This window comes from Quercus suber, unplaced genomic scaffold (genome assembly GCF_002906115.3).
Source record: "Quercus suber isolate HL8 unplaced genomic scaffold, Cork oak 2.0 scaffold_221, whole genome shotgun sequence".
NCBI lineage: Eukaryota > Viridiplantae > Streptophyta > Magnoliopsida > Fagales > Fagaceae > Quercus > Quercus suber.
The window spans coordinates 739,410-764,616 of record NW_027069679.1 but is presented as its reverse complement, the minus strand read 5'-3'; the positions used below and the strand labels follow the sequence as shown (position 1 = coordinate 764,616).

The 25,207-nt window shown below is 36.0% G+C and overlaps 3 protein-coding genes and 1 long non-coding RNA gene across 4 annotated transcripts; 1 reads left to right on the top strand and 3 right to left on the bottom strand.

Moving 5' to 3' along the window:
• Nucleotides 1–25: 25 nt before the first annotated feature.
• On the bottom strand, nt 26–13,098 carry LOC112002973 (7-deoxyloganetic acid glucosyltransferase). Its single transcript, XM_065779969.1, is given in 3 exon segments — nt 26–1,156; nt 10,952–11,088; nt 11,091–13,098. Coding segments are annotated over 3 exon segments (1,518 nt in total). The 5' UTR covers nt 11,475–13,098; the 3' UTR covers nt 26–159.
• A 4,477-nt stretch (nt 13,099–17,575) lies between these two features.
• On the bottom strand, nt 17,576–18,465 carry LOC136070250 (uncharacterized). The gene is made up of 2 exons (XR_010631540.1): nt 18,241–18,465; nt 17,576–18,077 (listed from the first exon to the last, which is right to left on the bottom strand). It is a non-coding gene; the product is annotated as an uncharacterized LOC136070250 (long non-coding RNA).
• Nucleotides 18,466–20,806: 2,341 nt separating this feature from the next.
• Nucleotides 20,807–21,558, top strand: LOC112002958 (18.1 kDa class I heat shock protein). Its single transcript, XM_024035125.2, has one exon. It carries the CDS (start codon nt 20,896–20,898, stop codon nt 21,358–21,360), a length of 465 nt encoding a protein of 154 aa, XP_023890893.2. The 5' UTR covers nt 20,807–20,895; the 3' UTR covers nt 21,361–21,558.
• Nucleotides 21,559–23,205: 1,647 nt separating this feature from the next.
• Nucleotides 23,206–23,872, bottom strand: LOC112002971 (class I heat shock protein). Its single transcript, XM_024035141.2, has one exon. It carries the CDS (start codon nt 23,809–23,811, stop codon nt 23,368–23,370), a length of 444 nt encoding a protein of 147 aa, XP_023890909.2. The 5' UTR covers nt 23,812–23,872; the 3' UTR covers nt 23,206–23,367.
• Nucleotides 23,873–25,207: the final 1,335 nt, after the last annotated feature.

Here is a 25,207-nt window from a genome sequence, read left to right as displayed (position 1 = left end):
AAGTCATTAATCATGAAAAAGTAGGTAAAAAAGTTGTGTCACCACGCTTATAACCATAAAATTTTGAATAGTGCCATCTTTCTCAATTTGCAATTACTAAGGAAAACCACTTGGTACTAAAATTTTAAAAAATAACAACTCAAGAAATGATAGTACATACTATTTTGTGGTAGCCATGCTCATTAATCTTATATCCTTAATCAAACTGTCCAAATTACGGTAAGAGGACCCACCTTCACTCACACTTTCTTTTGCCAACCTTGCCTTCTTAGCGATTGATTTCATGAAAGTCTCCCTCATATCCTCCATCAAATGATTCACCATTTTTTCTACCATAACTCTATCACACACATCCTTCATGTCCATTCCCAATTTCCAAACCTCACTTACAAACCTACTATTTATTTGTTGATCAGCAAAGTAAGGCCAACAAATCATGGGCACCCCAGCCACTATGCTCTCTAAGGTAGAGTTCCATCCACTATGAGTCAAAAACCCACCTATAGCTTGGTGGACCAAGACCTCCTCCTGCGGGACCCAACCCACCATATACCCTCTATCCTTTGTCCCTTCAACTAGTTCCACTGGAATTTGACCTTCGTCATCTTTTTGGATCACCAAGTCAGGCCTTATGGCCCATAAAAAGCGCTTCTTGCTATTAACCAAACCATACCAAAACTCCATGAGCTTGTCCTTTGTCATGATCGTAACGCTTCCAAAACTTACATATATTACAGATTTCAAAGGTTGAGCATCGAGCCACACCATGCAGCTTCTGTCCACTTCGAAGAGGCTATTTGGAGACTGAGATTGCAACAATGTTGTTTTGGATTCAAGTTTAGATTTAAGTATTGCATGGAGGGGTCCAATGGTATAGATTTTGGGGCATATTGTGCGAATGTGGGAGAGTACAGGTCCCTCTAAATCTTCAAATGTGTTGAGTATAAGCGAATGGGCTCGAGGGGATTGCCTAGTCTTATTTGCAACAAGTTGAAGACCTGGGTCTGCTAGGTTGCTTGCTTGGCAAAAACTAGGTAAGTCTCGGATTCGGAGAAAAGTTTCCATGCCTGGGACACTTCTTATTAGGCGGTCAATGTCTTCATTTTCTAGAATGGTTACCGTACTTCTCGTTAGTAAGAAATTTGACTCAATATTTCTTTATGGAGAAACAAAACAAATGTTAATTAGTAACAAATTTCATTAATATTTTTTATTTGTAAAAAATAATAATACTATCAAAGAATTATTCATATTGTCAAACTGAGAAAATTCTAGCTATGTTCAAACAGAATTGTGAGATGTAAAGCTTGTAATTGTTCTTTGAAAACTAGTGATCATATGTGACAGTGACAACACCAAGAAGTGAAGGCAAAGGCTACTTAAAAGAAACAAACAAAGTAAACTATCATGATTTCAAATATATCTATGAGTTTTCTTTTGTTTTCCCTTTTTTTTTTTCAAGTTAGTTGTTAGGACATATGTGATTCAATTTTAGGAACATATGTCAACATTTTATGTAAATAGCTAATCCTTTGACAAAACGTATTTTATTTATAATTGAGTAGATCTAGGATGTGTTTAATGCTTCAAGAAACAAGGTTTCAAGTTCAAGTGTTAAAGCCATTCAAGTCTGTCCAAGAATCAAGTGAAGAAGTGTTATTCATTAAAACTCGACAAGTAGCATCTATCGAGATTGAAAAGCTGCTGAAGCCCGTGCCTCAACAGCTAACTCGATAGATGGCTATCTATCGAGATTTATAAAACTCAATTTTTGAGAGTTGTTTTTCAACCAATCCATGAATGTATGTTTGGGTTTTCTTTTCTTACAACCCTAAACATTTATAAGGATTATTTTAAGAGCTGTAAAAAGTTAGGCACAGTTGCACAAGAACACAATTTCACAAGTGAAGAAAAGTGTAACCAGAAACCTAGTTTACCCTAGTTCTTCTTTCTCTTCAAGAAACTGCTGTATTTGTACACCATAGGGTTTTATGACCAAGCAACTTCATAATCTTTATCGTGTGATGAACAGAAGAACTTTGCAGCCAACATCCTTCTCAAGTTGGTGATCAAGTCGCATACTGGAATCCACGCAATTAGTTAGTTATGTACTAAGAGTTATGTATTAAAAATGAGAGATTGTCACTACAGAATAAGTCCAATTGGGTATTAGGATAAGGGTTCAATTATAGGTTGGTATAAGGTACTAGGATTCCTTTACTTGTAACCACTTATTTTGATAATAGTGAATTCTCGGGAGCGATGACCGTAAAATCACCCGGTGGGATTTTTGCCTTGTAGGTTTTCCCCATTCGTAAATAAATCACAGTGTCAATTAAATTTTCGTTGCATACTTAGTTATTTGGTGATTTGTTTGTGCTGCCACACATTTTGCATGTTATTTTGGTTAATAAACTTGGCTAATTAATCAATTAATTCATCACAATGGGTCATTACATTCTTGACTTATCAAGTGGTATCAAAACAAGTACACTCTAATTAGATCTTAATCTTTGCAGTGTGATCCATTAACCCCTATTTGTCATGGATAGAGAACAGTCTCTTATTATACCTCTTTTATTTGATGGCACTAACTATGCATACTAGAAAATACGCATAAGAGCTTTCTTGCAATCTTTAGATGAGAAAGTGTGGCAAGCTATGGAGATAGGTTAGACCAAGTCTACGAAAATGCCGGCTGACTAGGATGATGCAAAGATCAAGGTGGCAAACTTCAACAACAGGGCATTGAATGCTCTATTCAGTGCAGTCACGAATGAAGAATTCAAGAAGATATCCTCTACTGAAACTGCTAAGGAAGCATAGACCATTCTCTAGACAACCTATGAAGGAACCAAGGCTGTCAAGGATTCAAAGCTTCAGAGACTCACTATAAGCTTTGAAGATATCAAGATGGAGGAGGATGAGTCGTTCAATGAGTTCTATGCCAAGCTCAAGGACATAGTGAACTCAACTTTCAATCTTGGGGAAACCATTCCTGAATCTAAGATTGTGAGAAATGTGCTTAGATCTCTACTAGAGAGATTCCATGCCAAAATCATCGTCATTGAGGAATCAAAGGAGATTGACAAAATTCCGTTAACAGAGCTGGTTAGCAATCTGCAGGCCTATAAGTTGGGTTTGTCTAGGATCAAAAAATCGAGCAAGAACAAGAGCATGGCACTAACGACCAAAAGCAATGATACTAATGAATCTTTTGATGATAAAGATTCTAAGATGAAGTCCTACATCACCAGGCAATTCAAGAAGTTCATGAAGAATGCCAATGCAAAGGGCTTCGACAAGGACCGTAGGCAATTCAATTCCTCACAGTTCAAGAGCCAAGATAAAGGGGAAAAGGATGCTAAGGATGGCAGTCAATACACTGTTGCCTCAAGACCAAAGTGTCTTGGGTGTCAAGGTTTCAGTCATATGAAACAAGAGTGCCCTACCTATCTCAAGACTATCGAAAAAAGTAAGGCACTTGCTGCTACTTTGAGTGACACTGAGCTCGAGGATGACTCCAATAATGAGGATGATAGAATCCTAAATGCCTTCATTGCTACTGTAAATCTTACTGAGAGGATTGTTGAAGATGTGGATGAATAAGAGAAATTGGTGGAATCTAAGTTTGAGAAGATAGATGAACAAGATGACATCTACACAGCCTACATAAAGTTATACAGGGTCTCAGAAAAGCATGAGAAGTTGTATAGGTTGGCCACCAAGAAGTTTAGTGATGTGGAGCTTGAGCGAGAAGAAATCTCTACAAAGTTTGATGAAACCAATTAGACTATTGGAGCACTAAAATTTGAGAATAATTTCTTGGCTAAGAAGACCAAGAAACTTGAGGCAGAACTGTTCTAAGTCAGAGCTCAGCTAGAAAGGACTTTAAGTGCTAAGCTCGATGAGATGCTCAATCTTCAGAAATCTACTTCCAATCGAACCGATTTAGGGTATGATCTCTGTTCTCCTAGTATAGCTACTTCTAATTCTACTGTTTTTGTTCCTCCTACTAATAATGTTAAAACTGAGAACAATAATGTTAAGAATGAATTAGCCAGTAAGAACATAGACAAGGGTAAATCTATCTTAGGAGCACCCCCTAAACTTGATAAGAAAGAGATTAAAAACCTTAGAGCTAAAAAGGGAAACTCTCAAAAACCTAAGCAGAAAAAGCAGCATTTCTGTCATCATTGTGGCGCAGCTGGACATACTCGACCTAATTGCTATAAGTGGCTAGCCACTCAAAAGAGCAACAGCATGATCACGTCGGGAGATCAGAATCAGCGTCCATTCTCTTTTACTCCTCTTGGAGATCTTCTTAAAGCCCTCATGTTCTTTTCAAACTTGAACGGCTTTAATTCTTCCCCCTCACCGTCAGGTCAAGTGTTTGCTAAACAGAAAGGTTCTTCCAAGGTGTGGAAGGAAAATGGCTCCAAGTGATTCTGTCGCTTATTCTCTCTCTCCCTTTCTTTTTTTGGTTTTGCATTACTTGTGTGTTTTTCATTTATGTTTTGAGTCAATCTAGTTTTATGCATTACTTTGTCTTGTTTAACATGGTTTTGTTTGGTTACTTTTCAATTTTTTTTATTTTGTTTTTCATATAAAATATTAAAAAATTGAAAAATTGAAAAATACAAAAACAGTGTATGTTTGTGTACATTGGTACTTGTGTATCTTGGATGGCCATTAAAACAAAGTTTTCTAAATTTTATATTTTTTGTAGCTTAGATGAGCACTCTATGCACAACTAAATGAGTAAGCTTTGTGACTTGTGTTTGTGATAAGTAAGGTTAAGTGATCTCTTGTATTTAACACTCGTATCACTCTTTTTGACAGGAATAACTAAAAAATCTTAAGAGAAAGACATAAATAACCATCTCACCACTATTGTCTGCCAATCATAAAATGACATTTGTATGCTTCAGAATAGTAAAAGTGGAATGTCAAATGCTTAACATCATTGGATATTTCTTTTCTCTCTCTTATATGTCCATGCATGGTTTACTCAAAAGAAAACTATGCAAAGAAAAATAAAAGCAAAAAAAAAGAACAAAATGCTTTATATATGAACCTCAAAAGTGATAGTTCCCATCAAACAATTATGATTGTGTGTGAGTTAAAATGATTTTCTCATATCTTAAATCGTCATAACATGTAAACACTTATACACTCTTGTGATATTTTTCACACACAACATGCAATATTCTTTGCAACTTTTGATACATGTGCAGATATAATGTGATTTGGTCATCATAAGGAATACTTGTGTTTATGTATGCTCACTAAACTGTCTTGATTTGTTTTTGAAATATAAAATTGGTTAGACTTGTTGTGTGTGTGTGTGTGTGTGTGTGTGTGTGTGTGTTTTGAGATTTATATGCTTAACATTTTTCGTGTAGAGATATTTTTGAGAGCTTAAAATATTGTTTGGATTTTGGTCATCTTTGAAAAACTATTTTTAAGAAATTTTGATAGCTTCTCGGTAGCTCGTGACAAATAAGCTATCTATCGAGACCCTCCACCTTTTCTTTTTCTAATTCTTGTTAGCTCTTAATAGCTAGTTCGATCAATCGAGAAACTTTCTGTCTCCTCGATAGCTACCTCGATCCATCGAGCTTCTTTGTTTTGAAAACCTCTTGTTTGATCCTCAATAGCTCCTCGTTAGCTGGAACATGCATTTTAAACTTCGATAGCTGCTCGATAAATCTTGATCGATCGAGTTTTATGAGATTTCTATATAAGGAGCCATTGCAATTTCAAATCTCACTCTCTCAATCTCTCTCAATAGATTTTAAGCTTTTCACCTCCCAAACTCACTTTTCTCTCTCTAAACCTTCACTCCACGTGATTTTCGACCTATTCTTGCCTCTAATCACTTGGTATGATCTCTCTATCTCTCATTCTTCGTGCATTTCATGCATTTAGATCTAGGTTTTGGGTTTGAAAAATTTTGGGATTTTTCAAAATTGATGAAGGTTTTGTGCCATTTTTGAGATGGGTGTTACTTAAATAAATTTAAAACCTCATGCATTTCATCACACTTGCATTATAACAATGTTTCATGCATTTAGATGTGTGTTTACTTTGCTACTATGCTGTGTGCTGGTAGGTTTGGATTAAGTTGAGCTCATGATGCATTTAAATTTGCATGTCACATGTTCATGCATTTTCATGCATACGTACCTTTATGTTTTTATCATTTGATATTAAAACTTCTTGGTGCTCTTCTGATTGTCTCCCTCTCTTTCTTTCTTTCTCTCCCTTTTACATTAGTTGTGTCATGGCACCTAAGCGTAGGTCCATTCCGTCCCGAAACCCTCTTCATTTTGGGGAATCTTCTTCTTCTTCTCCACCTAACCCCACTCCCTCTTATGTCTGATTCCGTGATAAAAAGGCCAAATCGGACTTCTTGGAGAACTTTTCACGACGCGGCATTCATTTGGAACGCCAAGTCATTCTGTCAGACTTTTCTGACACTGACCTACCCACTATCATTCACAATAAGGGTTGAGAGTCACTTTATGGCATCCCAATCACGTGCCCTTGCATGATCATAAAGGAGTTCTACTCCAATATGCACAAATTTGATTACTCTATACCTTAGTTTTCTACTCGCATTCAAGGTATATGCATGGTAGTTACTCCGGAGATTGTTTCTGAGGTACTACACGTGCCTAGGGTAGCGCATCCTGACTACCCTAACTGTGTGCGTCTGAGGATAGTGTCCAAAGACGAACTCGTGTCTCTATTCTGTGAGACACCATCATCTTGGGATGACCGTCAAAACACCTCTTGCTCGGTCTTTGCAAAAGGTCTGAGATTCCTAAACATGGTGATAACATTTGTTCTTCATTCATTGTCTCACTATAACACTATCACAAAGCCTCGTGCTCGATTTTTGTTGTCCCTCATTGAGGATATCTCTATCGACTTTCCTTCACACTTTATACTCTCCCTTATAGATATCTATAAGGACACGNTTAAAAGAAAAGCAAGCGGGGAGCTTGTAGCTGATTGAAGAATTCAAGAAAGAAGTAGTCCGTGGATTCGGAGCCTGCGCGTGGTCGTGTCAGGAAGTTCTACTGGTGGGTAGCATTAGGAAGTCGAGCGGGGAGCTTGTAGTCCTTTTGTACGAACTTCAATTCTTTCATAGTGAATTCAGGTTAGCCTTGAGGATCGGTGGGTCAAATCCTCCCCAGGTTTTTACCGTGTGGTTTCCTGGGTGATCATATCTTGTGTTCTTTATTTTCCGCTGCACTATATCTTGATATGATTGTTTGGATTGTTTTAACCTAGAATTGTTTAATTTGACTAAGTAACAACTTGGCTAATTAATCTAGGCTACGCAATCTGTGTGTTTTAAGGGGTCTAAAACCGTTCAGTATTTATATTTGGTTTATATATTTTGATGTATGTTCTTTCACCTATCTCTCTATGTGTTATTTCTTTTCTATCTTTATACACATGTTTCTTATTTATTGAATGCAATCTTTTATTTTTGTTTCACACTAAGATGCTATGATGAATTTTGTTGAAAGTGTTTTAGAAATACAGGTTGTCAAAGTCTATTTGCCATAAACTCTCTTCTTACAAAGTTTTTCAAGAGTTTGTGTTATGATAGATTTTATTGTATCCAACAAGTGAATATAAGTTGAGTGATTTATGACTTTTCTCATATCTAATTTGTTTGTTGTGGTTTTGTCATGGATTGTCAAATGGGGGAGATTGTTAGGACATATGTGATTCAATGTTAGGAACATATATCAACATTTTATGTAATTGGCTAATCCTTTGACAAAACACATTTTACTTGTAATTGAGTAGATCTAGGATGTGTTTAATGCTTCAAGAAATAAGGTTTCAGGTTCAAGTATTAAAGCCATGCAAGTCTGTCCAAGAATCAAGTGAAAAAGTGTTGTTCATTAAAACTCGACAGCTAGCATCTATCGAGATTGAAAAGCTACTAAAGCACATGCCTCGACTGCTAGCTCGATAGATGGCTATCTATCAAGGTTTATGAACCTCAGTTTTTCAAGGCTGTTTTTCATCCAATCCATGAATATATATTTGGTTTTCTTTTCTCATAACCCTAAACATATATAAAGATTATTTTAAGGGTCGTAAAAAGTTACGCACAGTTGCACAAAAGCACAATTTCACAAGTGAAGAAAAGTGTAACTAGAAACCTAATTTGCCCTAGTTCTTCTTTTTCTTCAAGAAGTTGTTGTGTTTGTACACCATAGGGTTTTATGACCAAGCAACTTCATGGTCTTCATCGTGTGATGAACAGAAGAACTTTGCAACCAACATCCTTCTCAAGTTGATGATCAACTCGCACACTGAGATCCGCACAATTGATTAGTCACGTACTAGGAGCTGTGCATTAAAATGAGAGATTGTCACTATAGAACAAGTCCAATTGGGTATTGGGGTAAAGGTTCAACTGTAGGTTGGTATAAGGTACTAGAATTCCTTTACTGGTAACTACTTGTTTTGATAATAATGGATTCTCGGAAGTAGTGACTTTAAAATCACCCGATTGAGTTTTTGCCGTGTAGATTTTCCCATTTATAAACAAATCACTGTGTCAATTTAATTTCCGCTGCATACTTAGTTATTTGGTGATTTGTTTGTGTGCTGCCGCCCTCTAGATCGCCTCATTTTCCTCTGCGTCAGATCATCTCCTCTCAATCTCATCGTCGCTGCCTTCTGGGTCAAATTGTCTCCTCTAGATCTCGTCGTCCACCACTCGCCAATCTACTTTCTCTCTCTTTCCCTCCAACCAACCAAGGCCGGATCAGACACTGCATGTCACCGATCTAATACCTTCACTCAAGAACCACACCATCTCTTCCACTCTCACTCATGGCACTCTCTCTCATCTCACTTTTTCTCTCTGACCCGAACCAAGCCTCCTACTTATTTTTGTGTCTAATTTTCGTTTTCTTTGATCTCTATTTTTTTTTTTTTTTTTGGTGGTGGTGTGGGTGGTGGTGTTTTTGTGGTTTTTGTGTTGTATGGTGGTGGGTTTTGTGTGGATAGTGGTGGATTTTCTGTGGGTGCTAGTGTGTGGGTGGTGGTGGATTTTTTGATATAAAATTTGTTTGAAAATTGAGAAAATGAGAAAATTTTGTAGGAAAATAACATTTTCAGAATGTTACCAAACACTGGAAATCGTTTTCCGAACTATTTTCCATTGCAGAACCAAATGCCCAGATTTTAATTTCTTTACGGGAATTCATTTTCCGCTGCATTCATTTTACACTCGGAATTCAATTTACATCAAACCAAACACAGCCTTAATAAACTTGACTAATTAGTCAATTAATTCATCACAAGAGGTCATTACATTCTTGGCCTATCATTAGTGTTGAAGAATGTCAATATGTATAAAATTAGTAACTCATACGAAGAATCTAATCTTCTCTATACAATTAGCTTTAGCCAAAAACCAAAACAAAAACAAAAAATAAAGGGCCTGTTTGGTAAAAGATTTCTAATAACGTTGTTTAAGTTTTGTGAAATTATCTATAAGTGAAAAAGTGTATGAAAATATGTGTTGTGGTGTTTAAATAACAGTTTTTGTTATTTAAACACAATTACCAAACAGAGCCAAAGGTTCGAGAGTATAGCTCATGATGAAGTTTCGTCATCTTTGACAAGCACCTGCACATGGCTAATTTATTTGAATTTTAAAATGATATTTTAGCAGTCTAATTTTCTGTTTATTAATTATTAAATGTGTGGCTCATGACAAACAAAAGAGGTCGCTGTCATTTTGAGTCTAAATAGCTTAGTTGCCATGTCAAGCCATCATAGACCCAGTGTTTGGTAGGTTAAATTACTAATTGTTCTAAAAGTTTAAACTATTGAGATATGGTAAATTTAATTATTTAGCCATATAATTCTAATACTCTCTCTCACTTGTGGGTTGAAACTGTCTTTTAATAGGTAAGGCCCCACACATGGAAATTTAAATGGGAGATAAAGTGAAAGAGACAAAGATCGAAGTCAGGATCTCATATTCTGATACCATATCGAAGTTTCAAGCATTTCACAAACTCTCTCTCTCTCTCTCTCTCTCTCTCTCTTTGTGTGTGTGTGTTATGACCTCCATAGCCAAAGCTTGAAACTTTGACAGAGTCTATTTGGCTTTGTTTGATGATTGGCTTTGGCCTCCCCTGTGTCTAGTTCATATTATCAAGAGGGAGATTCCTACTTGCCTAGTTTCAAAACAGTGTTTGTAGTGTTTGTTATGTTGGAACAAAACTATTTCATTAAAAAAAAAAAAAAAAAAAAGAGTGCGATGTCTTGACGGCCTGCCTAGAATAAAAAAGCAAGCCAAGAAGTAGCATGCACTGGCTGTACGGAAATGAATGACTGGAATACCAAAGCTCATGCCACATAATAGGAANTTTCAAAACAGTGTTTGTAGTGTTTGTTATGTTGGAACAAAACTATTTCATTAAAAAAAAAAAAAAAAAAAAAGAGTGCGATGTCTTGACGGCCTGCCTAATACTTTTGGGTCTATTTGGATACAACTTATTATTACTGAAAATTGATTGTTGCTAAAAACACTGTAGCAAATAATTTTTAAATGAATGAATTGTATCGTGTGACTCATTTTTAATATTTTTAATGCGTGAACAGTGCATGAACAGTGCATGAACAATGCACGCACTGTTCATGCACAATACTTTTTGTCTCTCAAAAGTCAATAACTCCGGCATGTAAAAAAAAAAACTTAAAACGCAGAAACAAAACGCAACGCAACATTAAGTGGAATGAAGTGCTATCCAAACTGATACTTTGTAATAATAAAATTGTGATTGATATGTAAAATTGTGATTGCTGCAATATTATATTTATATGAAATTATTGATAACCCAATGTTTGTTATGCACTAATAACAATAGTCACTACAATAATTATGAAAAGATATTAAATTTTTTTTATGTAATTAAACAGAAAGCAAATACGAAATTGCAAATGGATGCCACATGACTGAGTGAGAAAGATTACCTCTAATGGAAGTTCGCCTGCTTCTATCATATCTTGAATAAAAAAGCAGAGCCAAGAACGTAGCATGCACTGGCTGTACGGAAATGAATGACTGGAATACCAAGCTCATTGCCAACATCAATAGGAAACAACATCTCTCTAAATAATGGTATAGTTACCAATTCAAAGGAATCAAACATTTCCATGAATCGGACACCGGCTCGTGGGTGATCATCTGGAAGGCCATCTGGGATGCTCTTGAATTGGAATCCAGGAAAACATGCAAAACGGTGTAGAATATTGGAGTGAAGGACAAGGCGATTATGGTTGTAATCTGTATTGAGAAAGGTGATGTTGAGGCCAGCAAGTGAAAGAAGCTGAGCTAGATTGAGCATGGAGTTGACATGTCCTTGTGCTGGAAATGGAAAGATGAGAACTTGTGGAGCTTTTGATTGTAGAGGATCCATGCTTGTGAGAGCTCGATCTAGGATTCTTCTAGTTCTAGGGTGCTAATTGCTAAGTGTGGCAGTCAGGGCTCTATATGGGTGTGTTTCTTGATGTGGTGGAATGTATTTGACAGGTAGATGCATTATTATTATTATCATCATTGTATGCGTGGAAATGACGACCATGTGGGCTCACTAGATAGGGAGACAATAATATTATTATTATCATCATTGTATGTGTGGAAATGACGACCATGTGGGCTCACTAGATAGGGAGACAATAATCTTACGTGCCGACGCTTGAGATACCACCTTCTATATTTTTTTCAAAACAAATACAAATGTGGTAGCCAATGTCAGTGCCATTTATATTTTTTCAAAACTAATTCAAATGTGGCGGTCCATGTCAGAGCTATTCTAATCAAGCAACCAGTGGTTTTGCGGTAACGTATTCTATTTGGATTTTATTAATGTGCGGACAATAGTAAATTAATTTTGAAAAAAATTTATCAAAAATTAAAAAAATTTTGACAATTTTTTAATTCTTAATAAAACATTTTTAAAAATTTTCTAAAAATGAATTTGTTAACCCATTCTATTTTTCTAACTCATGGGATGGAACAAAAGTCATGTGGTACCGGATTAATTGGGAGTTGGGAGTTTGGCATCTTACCATCATTGGCATATATAAAAGTAAATATTTTCTATGGGTACTTAGGCATGCATACAACCACCTAGGCCGTTCTCGGATGGTTTTTGCAATGTTCTAGGCATGTATGGTAACGTCCTAGGTATGCTTGGAAACGTCCTCGGACAGTGTCTTAGGAGTCCCACATCGAAGAAAACCCCACCCTCACTTGCTGCCTTATAAGCTTTGAAGCGAAGGAAGTAGTGTACTATTAGTTTAGTTATTCGAATAACTAAACTAATGGTACACTACTTCCTTCGCTTTAAATCTTATAAGGCAGCAAGTGGGAGGGTTTTCCTTCGATGTGAGACTCTTAGGACACCGTCCGAGGACGTTTCCAAGTATGCCTAGGACGTTGCAAAAACCTTCTGAGGACGGCCTAGGTGGTTGCATGCATGCCTAGGACGTTCCGAGCATGCCTAGGCACCCACAATTAGGGGTGTGCTCGGTTCGGTTCGGGTTGGTTTTCATGAGTATGGCCAACTGAAACCGAATATTTCGGTTTGTGAAATTCTCAACCGAAACCGACCGAAATGGCTGGAAACCAATCGGTTTCGGTGTATTTTGGTTTCGGTCGGTTTTCAGTTTTCTAAAGAGAGGGTTATTAAGATTTTCAGAACCCTAAGTCCCTGATTTTGATCACATATAAAAAACAAAGCAATAACAGAGAGAGTTGTTGAACAAATCAGAATGACAGAGAAAGAAAAACTTCCAACAATATTTGTTCAACAATTTACACCCAGTTTCCAACATAAAATTGAAAATATTTTGAATTAGCAAAAGGGTCTAGACAGAACTTTACCGTTGCTGCACCATAGCAAGAGCCTAACACCATGCTTGAACCTACCACCATGTCTCTGTAATATTTTTTCAATAAAGAACAGAGATATGTGACTCAGAGAGAAGAGAGAGGCATGGCCATGGTCCATGGGCTCAGAGAAAGAAAAAAAAAAAAGAATGAGGAGGCGCTGAAGCGAGAAGGGTAGAGAGAGACACAGAAATTGGGGAAGAAGGCGGCTGAAGAAAGGACCATGGGACTCAGAGGGAAAAAAAAAAAAAAAAAAAAAAAAAAAAAAAAAAAAAAAAAAGAAAGAATGAGGAGATGGAGATCTGGGGAAGGGACGGCTAAGGAAAAGAAAAGAATGAGGAGATGGAGATCTGGGGAAGGGACAGCTAAAGAAAAGAAAAGAAAAGAAAAAAAAAGAAAAAAAGAAAAGAATGAGGAGATGGAGATCTGGGGAAGGGACGGCTAAAGAGAAGAAAAAAAAAAAAAAAAAAAAAAAAAAAAAAAAAAAAAAAAAAAAAAAAAAAAAAAAAAAAAAAAGAAAGAATGAGGAGATGGAGATCTGGGGAAGGGACGGCTAAGGAAAAGAAAAGAATGAGGAGATGGAGATCTGGGGAAGGGACAGCTAAAGAAAAGAAAAGAAAAGAAAAAAAAAGAAAAAAAGAAAAGAATGAGGAGATGGAGATCTGGGGAAGGGACGGCTGAAGAAAAGAAAAGAAAAGAATAGTATTATAGGAGGAGGGTTTTAAAACATTAAATAGAAAAAATGTAAGCGCGAAGGCTAGAATTGAGGATCAATTAGCCAAAACTCAAGAAGCATACCACTAAGCTACTGATTATTTACTATCTAAAGTTACATAAATATATACATATATATAAATCGGTTTGGTTCAGTTGATTTCGGCTGAAAAAATTCAGCACCGAAACCGAACCGAAATATTTCGGTTTTCTAAAATTCAAACCGAAACCGAACCGAAAAATTGAACTCGGTTCGGTCGGTTTTAGTCGGTTTTTTCAGTTCATCGGTTTTTTGCACACCCCTACCCACAATTTCTATTTTTAAATTCTAGAGTCTAGAAATTACCACAAATTCTCAGTATGATGTATGGCTAAAGGGAACATGAAGTTAATTATTTATTTATTTTTTTGAAAACCAAGTAAATTAGGTAATAAATAAATGAAATAAGAATTATGCCATCTATCAAAACTGTATTTATAAAATTTGATGATCTTGAATCTGTCTAAGATTTTGTTTAGAATGATTTTGTCTTAGAAATGGGTGGACATATTTCCTCCAATTTCCAATATTGTAAAAGTTAATGAATGCTCTAAGGATATTGATTTAAAAAATATTTTTAAAAATTTTATATTGAAATCAAAATAATAAATACTTTTTACAACTTTATATTACCTCCATCCCAGTTTGTTTGTCTTTTATTCCATTTTGGAATATCCCAAAATATTTTCCTATTTTTGAAAATAAAAATTATTAGTTTACTAATATTCCTATTATATCCCTACTTTATTTTCAAAACTATTTGAAAAAAAAAAAATAAAAAAATAACTAATATTTAAAAAAATAAATTTAATTGTGGCACCTTTTTAGATGCCTCATTAAGAATAACTCTTTTTTAAAAAGTTGATAAATTTATTTAAGGATAGTTTTGTAAACTTGTATATTTTTATAAGGCAGACAAGACAATAAATGATGTTCCCTTAAAAAGTTTGACATTTCAAACAGGACAAACAAATTGGGACAGAATGAGTATATTTTTTTTTAAATGTTGTATCAAACTTTCCTAAAATTATCCATTAACAAATACTCTAAAAGTTCCATTAACCGAACCCTATTTTCTTGATATAAAATTCTAAACTATCTCAACTCTTATCAAGTTTTGGTGATCGAGTGATACTATTAATCAATCCTTCCCTATTTTGTTTTTATAGATACAATAAAATTTAAATTTATGGCATCTGCTCTATGGTGATTGATCTTTTTATCATCAAGTTAAGACATCAATTGATTTTTTATATATACAGAATTAGAACCTCAAATATCTTATTCAAATATAAGAGTTTTTACTAATTGAATTAACTAGAATCCACAGTCTCCTTAAATTAGAAATTTAACATCAAAATATTATTGCAAGTAACTACTTTGGATATAGCTCAAAAGCTCTTAGCGTTAAGGCCTTGCAGGCTCATCATCCTTATATTCTTGATCAAATGGTCCAATTTACAATACAATTATCCACCTTCATCAACACTCTCTTTTGCTAACCTAGGCTTCTCATTCTCTGATCTTAGAAACTCCTCCCTCCTTTCTACTATTAGATCATTCAAAATTGAATTTATAAAATTTGATGATTTTTTTTTTTTCTTGAAAATGAATGGACATATTACAATTTTAATATCATATTTTCTTATCTTAGTATATAGTACTGAACCTTCACAACTCTCATCAAAATTTTTGTGACTGAATGATACTATTTGGTTCTTCCATAAATTAAAATTTTAGAATCTCAATAATATTGCAAATAATTAGTCAAGAAATAGCTCAAAAGTTTTCAAAAGTAAGGCATTGCTAGCTCATCATCTAGAAATCCTCAATTAGATGGTCCAAATTACAACACGAGTATCCACCTTCTTTAACACTATCTTTTGCCAACCTAGTCATTTCATCGATGATCTTAGAAATTCCTCCCTCCTCTCTACTATTAGATCATTCATCATCTTTTTTTACAATTTCTGTATCACATGCATCTTTCATGTCCAACTATAAAAGCAAATAAGTGCAAGATAATTATTGAATTTTCCAGCCTATCAAAATCAGTGTTGGTTGTGCTACATATTTATAATACGTGTTTGACTTACAAATAGGACAAAGTTACAGATAGAAAGAGTTTAAAATACAAAAGAAGTCTATCTTAAAATATAAAGGAAGTCTAACTTTGACAGCTATTCTTATCACTAGCCTAATTGTTATCTGCACAACTCTTTTGAATTTTGAAATTCAAAGACTCCTCTTTATCACAACTAGCTTGGATTCATATTTTGGAGTTGTTGATGATCTTATCCTTAACACTAACCCAACCTTCCACTCTCCCTCAAAAGCCTACTATTCACCATTTGATTAGTTGAATAAGGCCAGCAAATCATAGGCACACCAGTCACAATGCTCTCTAACACTGAGTTCCACCCACTATGAGTCAAAAGCCCATCAATTGCATAGTGAGCTAGTACCTTTTCTTATGGGATCCAACCCAGCCACCATATACATTCTCTTCCCAGCTCCTTCCACAAGTTCTTTTGGAACCTCTTTCTCTTCTTTTTCACACACCAAGTCTGTTCTAATGACCCACAAGAACCTTTTATAACCATTCACCAATAACCATACCAAAACTCCGAGAATTGATCCCTTGTCATGAACGTGACACTTCAAGTTTAAATAAATTACTGATTTTGATGGCTGATTGTCCAGCCATTTCATGCAACTTCTATCCACTTCCCAAAGACTATTCAAAGACTGAGTTGTTTTGCCTCCGAATCTAGTTACTAAACTCATATATATGGAGAGGTCCAATGCTGTAAGTTTTTTGGGATACGGTTACGTATAAGGGTGAGTATGGGAGCTTCCAGGACTTCAAACTTACGTTGGTGATGAGTGCATTGGCTCTAGCTTTTTTTTGGCCCTCACTAATAACAAATTGGAGAGTTGGGTTAGCTAAGTTGCCGGTGCGCAAAATCCTGGTAGGTCTCGGAGGCGGAGATAATCCTCCATACTACCAGGGACTTGTTCTATTGGCCTATCCATATAATGGGAGTTGAGGAAAGTGACCTTGAGGTTGGCCAAGCAAAGAAGCTCTATGAATTTGTGCATGGTATTGACAAGGTTCTGTGCTGGTAATGGAAAGATGAGTACATGAGGGTCATGAACAAGCCTGCTATGATCCATGGAAATTCTCACTTTAATTTGATTGTTTGGTATGATTTTCATTTGCAAATTAATGCTTTCAATTCTAGGCTACATGCATCATACAATGAGCAATTTAAAGGTATTTATTTGTCTTAAGGGTCGTCAATGGCTAGCCCGACACATTTTTACTTTGCCCAAGGGCACAATGAGCTGGACATAATATGCTTAAGTTTAAATAAATTACTGATTTTGATGGCTGATTGTCCAGCCATTTCATGCAACTTCTATCCACTTCCCAAAGACTATTCAAAGACTGAGTTGTTTTGCCTCCGAATCTAGTTACTAAACTCATATATATGGAGAGGTCCAATGCTGTAAGTTTTTTGGGATACGGTTACGTATAAGGGTGAGTATGGGAGCTTCCAGGACTTCAAACATACGTTGATGATGAGTGCATTGGCTCTAGCTTTTTTTTGGCCCTCACTAATAACAAATTGGAGAGTTGGGTTAGCTAAGTTGCCGGTGCGCAAAATCCTGGTAGGTCTCGGAGGCGGAGATAATCCTCCATACTACCAGGGACTTGTTCTATTGGCCTATCCATATAATGGGAGTTGAGGAAAGTGACCTTGAGGTTGGCCAAGCAAAGAAGCTCTATGAATTTGTGCATGGTATTGACAAGGTTCTGTGCTGGTAATGGAAAGATGAGTACATGAGGGTCATGAACAAGCCTGCTATGATCCATGGAAATTCTCACTTTAATTTGATTGTTTGGTATGATTTTCATTTGCAAATTAATGCTTTCAATTCTAGGCTACATGCATCATACAATGAGCAATTTAAAGGTATTTATTTGTCTTAAGGGTCGTCAATGGCTAGCCCGACACATTTTTACTTTGCCCAAGGGCACAATGAGCTGGACATAATATGCTGTTAAGTGCCCGTTTGTTTGGGCGTTTTGAAGCCAATATGCGCGTTTGCAAAATGCGCATTCCTTATTTGCGTTTGGTTCAGCCCAAAACGCAACTTTTTGAAAAAAGCTGCGTTTTGGGCCAAGGAAAAAATTGATCTGAAAACGCGCATGAAAAATGCAGCTGAAGAGGTCCATAATCAAAAGGAAATGCACGTTTCTACCCGTTGCCTCTTTCAGATTACGAAATTACCCTGCGGAGGTCCATCTCTTCTCTGCTCTGCCCTCTCCGTGAACCTTCTTCCTTTTCTTCTTCTTTCTTTCGTCTTCTTTAACACGCACAAAATCAACAAAATCAAACCAAACCCAACTCAAAATCAACTCAAAATCAAACCCAAACCCAAAATCAAAATCAAACAAAAAATCAACTCAAAATTAAACTATTAACTAAAAATCCATAACCCAAACCCAAAATCAAAATCAAATACAAACCCAATGTTTCAATCATCTTCATCTTCATCATCATCATCTTCTCTCTTCCTCTCGGCTTTCGAATTGTCAAAAAAAAAAAATTGAAAAAAAAAAAAAAAAAAAAAAAGAAAAAAAAACGAGCTCAACTGACCGGAACGTTGTGGAGGAAGTGAAAGGGAAAAAGGGAAAGAATGAAGACAAAATGAGAAGTGGAATGTTCTGGAGTGGTAGGAAAAAAAAGAGAGAGAAGAGTACGTGTGTGGAGGAGAAAAAAAGAGGGAAAAAACTGAAAAAAAAAATAAAATAAAGAAAGAAAGAAGGAAATGTTACCGTGATATTTTCACAATAAATTTTAAGAGGTAGGTTATTATTAGTTAATATTGGTGAGAAAAAAATAATTTTTTTAGAAAGAGAAAAAATTTATTTTAATAGTACGTTAAAATTAAAATTAGTATCAATTTTTATCACAATATTTTCACAATACTTTCACAATAAATCTTAAAGGGTAGGTTATTATTAGCTAATATTGGTGAGAAAAAAAAATTTGGAAAGAGAAAAATTGATTTAAGTATAAGAAGTAGTTGATTTAAGTATGAAATAAACTCACATAAAAAAAAATAAAAAAAATAAAAAGTATGAAATAAACTCCCTTATATATACATTGTCCTTTTTGGTAATTTATTCTTCAAACTGCCACTTTTATAAGTGCTAGCCAAACACTCAGCTTCTTCAAAAAGTATTTTTTAACAGTTTTTACCAAACACTCAGCTTTTTGAAAATGCACTTTTTTATTATGCACTTTTTGAAAACTCCACTTTTTCATTATGCACTTTTACAAAAAACTGAATCAAACTCACCCTAACTAGTTAACGGGCCGGGTCGGGTTGGGCCGAAAGAGAAAACCCCAGCCCACGACCCTGCTCATGGGCAATGCCCATTTTGTCTTTAATGGGCTAGGCTACTAAGTTGGGCCTAATGGGCTACCCATGAGATTGTGTTAGCATATTATTTTATTATTTTTAAAAATAAATAATCAATTTTTAATAAGGGAATAATCAATCTAGTTTTTTTTAAAGGAAAGAATCAAAAAATTTAATACTTAATTACAATTTTTTTTTTTTATCGTCAAATCTATTTAATTTTTTGTTTTGTTGATGGAAACTTATTTAATTTTTTTTAAATAAGGCTTCAAATAGTTTTTTTTTTTAATTTTTATCTTTAATAAAAAAAAATCAAATGGTTAATTCAAATTTGCTAGACTACTAGAAAAAGATATATTTAGTAAACTAAGTTTAGCACAATTACTTTAAGTATCTTAGTGGTTGGGAGAGTTTTCTTAAAAAATTCTATTACAATATCTCAAGATCAATCCTTCATACACTTCCTATATATTTTTGTTAAAAATTCTAAGTTATTGGACTGGGCAACGGGTTGGGCCAACAAGCTGGGCTACTGGGCTAGCCCACCGGGTGCCTGTGGGCATAAAAACTAGTGCACGACCTAATCCGCTAGGCTAGTAGGCTACCCATGGGCCTCAATAACAACGGGCTGGACCACCCGTTAGCCCAATGGGCTGCCATGTTTTTGGGTCGGGTCGTGGGTCATGGGCTATTTGATAACCCTTAATTTGTCTAGGTAGTTGACAAAAGAGAGAGAGAGAGAGACTAACTCTATACATGAATTTATGGGGGGAGCAATGATGCACTTTCTACTTCGTACGATATTCATGACCAGCCAGTTGACCGGCTAAATCGTGAAATGGAAAAACCATCTGAAATTGGAAGAGAATCCTCTATATTTTGTAGTTTTTATTTATTGTATTTAACAATGTACGTATATGGTAACACTTCCTATCAATTCTATATAACATGACACTAAATACCCTTTTAGATTTGTAAAACATGATTTGAATTATAAAATAAATTCATTTAAAATGAAGTGTGTCATTGTCATTACAATTAATTTTTGGGACTTAAAATTACATGATCACTACATAAGCCTTAGATAGGTAAAATTTAATTTAAGTAGGCTTTTCCACAAAAATTGTGGATTGAAATATATCATAACAAATTAACAATCAATCCTTTCTCTCACAGCTGAGAAACAAATAGTTAGAAATTTACGTCCTTCTCCAATTGAACTAAACCCATTGAAAATGCACATATTTGCCGTGCAAAAAGCAGTACATATAATAGGATTGTTTTGGAACAGCCCATGTTTGCTTGGTCACACTCAATAGGCTTCCATCTCAGCCCAATCCCACGAGAAGCTTAATCAAATGGGTAACCAACTAACCATCCCCTTCTGGATCCGAGCCCAGCCCACTGGACTATTGGTGGTGCACGCCTGAGGATTTCTTTGATTGCATGGGGTAAGTGGGACCCATAGTTTTGGGTAACATCATTCTTATTCCAAATGTTGAAAGCTTCAAGATTTTTCCATTCGTGGCACATTGGAGAAGGTGGTAGAACCTTACCGATCTCTCTCGCTCTTTCTTTCTCTCTCTATCCTGTTCATAGAAAAAATCTTAAACAGAGAGGCCATGAAAGTCCCAGAATCTACTTTTAATAGATATATATACATCCCTCTACATTACCCTTTATAATCACCAAGAATTGTCTAAAACTATAACTCTAAAGCTCAGTGTCAGATCTCTATAAACAAGAAGCAAAACCAATGGCGCTCAGTCTTTTCGGTGGCCGAAGAAGCAACGTGTTCGACCCTTTCTCACTGGACATATGGGACCCATTTGAGGGCTTCAGTGCTGTAGCCAGCGTTCCTCCCTCAGCTCGTGAAACCACAGCTTTTGCTACAGCACGCATTGATTGGAAGGAAACCCCAGAGGCACATATTTTCAAGGCTGATCTGCCAGGTCTGAAGAAGGAGGAAGTGAAAGTTGAGGTTGAGGATGGTAATGTGTTGCAAATAAGTGGGGAGAGGAGCAAAGAGCACGAGGAAAAGAATGAGAAGTGGCACAGGGTTGAGAGGAGCTGTGGCAAGTTTATGAGGAGGTTTAGGTTGCCAGAGAATGCGAAGGTGGATCAGGTGAAGGCTAATATGGAGAATGGAGTGCTCACTGTGATGGTGCCTAAGGAAGAGCAGAAGAAGCCTGCGGTCAAGGCCATCGAGATCTCTGGCTAAATTTCAAGCTGTTTAATTGTGGTGCTCTTTTGTGTTCTATCTTTGTCGTGTTGAATAAAAAAAAGAATGAGGAGTGCGGATCAGTATGGCATGTTTTGTTTGCGTGTGTCTGTAATGTAAGAGGCTCACTGCCTGTATGGTCGACAATATTGCGTGTAATGGTTATTGTTATAAATATATGTGAGTAAGTTTCTGTAAGCTTTTTGTCCATTTTGCACATCTAAAATCCAAGAAATTTGGTTTCTAAAAAAAAAAAAAAAAAAATCCAAGAAATTTGAGGTTAATAGGCCAGCATGACCCGATCAAGGAGGAAAAAAAAAATCTTCATAGTTAAAATGGATTAATCACAATTCTTGATTTATCTTCACACACAGGACCCTAACAATTTTACTTGTGAATCTTGTGAACCAGGTCAAATCTATCCAAGAATTTGAACATTTTTTAAATTTCCCTCAAGCAAGGGGGTCAATACTCAATACTTGGCAGTTGTCAAACCCTTTTAAACTCCTCCTAAATGGCCAAGAAGGATTGGGAGGGGGTCTCTGATGTTGGTAGATTGTGAGTAATCAAATCAAAACTAAAGCTATAGAAGCATCCTTTGTGATTTCTCTTAAGCATACCTTTACCCTACTGAATTTAGGCCTCCTAGAGGAAAATTTTTCTAATATCTAACGTTCACCTTGTTTGTCTAGACAAGACAAGCCACTGAGGGGTGGGGTTGGATTGAGCCATTGAGGGGAGGGAGTAGAGTAGAGGCTAAAATTATGCCAATTTTGGGTCAAAATTTCATTTACTCTCTTTCCCTCCCCTCAATCCAAACGGACATATTAATGTTGGGAAATCGGCAGGATTAAAGTCTGCATTGCCGTCAGAATTTACCTGTCTGCATTGCTTGTATCTACCTTATGCATTGTAATTTTACATGTTTCTCAAAATTTACATGCTAGCAAGAAGGAAAACTAATAGCATATGGTACATAATCATGCAAAGCTCAACCTTCTGGAATGAACAGTGCATTGCATAATTGGAATAGATTCCTTACAATGCTGAATTATCTCCAGATTCTCCACTCTTGGGACTTCTATGATTTTACTTTATGTGAATTTCGTGAATCCCGTTTAATACATTCAAGAATTTGAACTCATTTAAAGGGTGCATTAGCTATATTTCCCTCAAGCAAGCGAGGAAAGTGAGACTTACAAGTTACAACCCAAAAAACTAGTAAGAAATAGCCCCAAAATAAGAGGGGTTTTAATTTTCTGATGTTGATAGGTGGGGTAATTAAATCAAAACCAAAGCTATAGAAGCATGTATTATGGACATTATCATAATTTGGTCTAGATTTGATACACTAGGTTTTGCCTAGACAAAAATGGCAATGGCATCCCACATTGACATCTTCCACTTGAAATTTTTTTTTTTTTTTTTTTTTGGAGAATCTTTTAGACTTTTCTGATTCCCCTTGAACATACTTACCTTTTACTGAATTAAGGCCCCCCTAAAGTTTAAACACCTGCATCTAAAAATCTGCATTCACCCTATTTGTGTGGTAAATGTATCCTCAATTTATGGTGGCAATATATATCAACTCAGAACTATGCATCCTCTGTTATTTACATCACAATTCACAAAGAAGCAACTGCATTTTGCTTTCTGTGGTTTCTGGTCTGCATGCAATTTTTACATTAAACCAAATCTCACTGAATTATTGCTAATATTTTTCACCCAATTGAATACTTTCAGTTATATCCCCTAACATCCAACAATGCTATGCAACAAAAAAACAGAATAATTATTCTTCCTCGCATACTAGAATTCAATAATTAGAATCAGAAACAGAGTAAGTAAGTAATAATATCCATGATTCCATTCATATATAACAGAGTTCTTCTCCAACATCACAAACCAAACACCGATTTTCACAAAAACGACACACATAACACGAAACTAACGAAAACAAGCGAAGCCATTAATTTAGCATAACAAAACAAAACCAGACTTAATTTCCTAACCAGAAATCTGAATGGGCCTAACATGAGGCCTCTTGACTTCCTCTTTGGGCACAGTGACAGTAAGCACACCATTCTCCATTGCAGCCTTAACCTCCTCGACCTTAGCGTTCTCCGGCAGCCTGAACCTCCTCGAGAACCTTCCGCTGCTCCGCTCCACGCGGTGCCACGTGTCACTCTTCTCTTCCTGCTCTTGACTCCTCTCCCCGCTTATCTGCAGAACTCGACCGTCCTCGATCTCCACCTTCACTTCCTCTTTCTTCAGCCCCGGCACGTCGGCTTTGAACACGTGCGCGTTCTGGGTCTCCTTCCAGTCCACTTTAGCGGCGGCGAACGACGACGTTTCGGAGGGGAAGTTGGAGTGAGAGGAGAGCGGCGGGAAGCCCTCGAATGGGTCGAGGACGTTGGATCGGCGGTTGAGGAAATTTGGAATCAGCGACATTTTTTTTTTTTTTTTTTTTTTTTTTTTTTGTGAATGCGATTGTGATTGTGACTGTTTCGAGCGAACTGTGATATGAAATAACGGTTTTTTTGGGAGGTTTTTTTTTTTTTTTTTTTATAGCGTGGAGTTGATAAATCTTGATGGTTCTGGAAAATTTTAAATTTTAAGGGGAGTATATTCTGGAAAGTTCCAGACTAGTTGGGCTTTCTATCGACGGTTGTAATTTTGGAAATAGCTGAATTATTCCTAGAGTTTACAGATATCTCTAGAAGCAACCTTTTTTTTTTTCATTTTTGGACTTTTTTTTAGTTTTCTTCTTTTTTTGATTATCTTCATTTGGTCATTTGTGCTCCTTACAAAACGACAAGATGTAGATATCAAATGTCACGGGTGGACAAATCACTCTGGCTTGAATGAAGATAATCAATTTTTTTTCTTTTTAATCCCCAACTTTCATTAAACAACAAGAGAAGTTTGAAGTGAATAGGCCAAGTATGACCCGATCACGGAGGGGAAAAAATAATATCTAGAAAATCGAAATGGATTAATAACAATTCTTGATTCATCTTCTTACAAAGCCCCCTAACGATTTTACTTGAGAATTTTGTGAACCCCGTCAAATCTATGCAAGAATTTGAACATTCTTGACTTTTGTGCAATTGCTGAATTTCCCTCAAGCAAGGGGTCACCACTAGGCAGTTGGCAGACCCTTTTAAACTAGTTCTAAATGGCCAAGAAGGATTGGGAGGGGGTTTCTGATGTTTGGTAGATTGTGAGTAATCAAATCAAAACTAAAGCTATAGAAGCGTAGCATGTCAGGTTGACATACTCAAAATACTTTAAACAGAATTCAGGCCAACAAATAAGTTCCAGGCTCTCCTAGAATCTTGAGGTGATTTCTCCTTAGCATACTTTGCCCCTACTGAATTCAGGCCCTGCTAGAGTAAAATGTTTCTAAAAACCAACGTTCACCTTATTTGTATAGTCATGACATGCCCATCTTTATGGTGCAGGATTTAAGTCTGCATTGCCTTCAGAATTTACCTCACAAGTCTGCATTGCTTTTAGCAGCCTTGCGCATTGTAATTTTACATGTTTCTGAAAACCTACACGCTACCAAGAAGGAAAACTAATAGCACTCGGTACACAATCATGCAAAGCTCAACCATCTGGAATGAACAGTAAATTGCATAATTGGAATATATTCCTTACAATGCTGAATTATCTCCACTCGTGGGACTAATATAATTTTACTTAATGTGAATTTCGTGAATCCCGTTCAATCTATTCAAGAATTTGAACTCATTTCAAGGGTGCATTTGCTAAATTTCCCTCAATCAAGGGGGAAGTGAGACTTACAAGTTACAACTTACAACCCAAAAACTAGAAAAGAAAA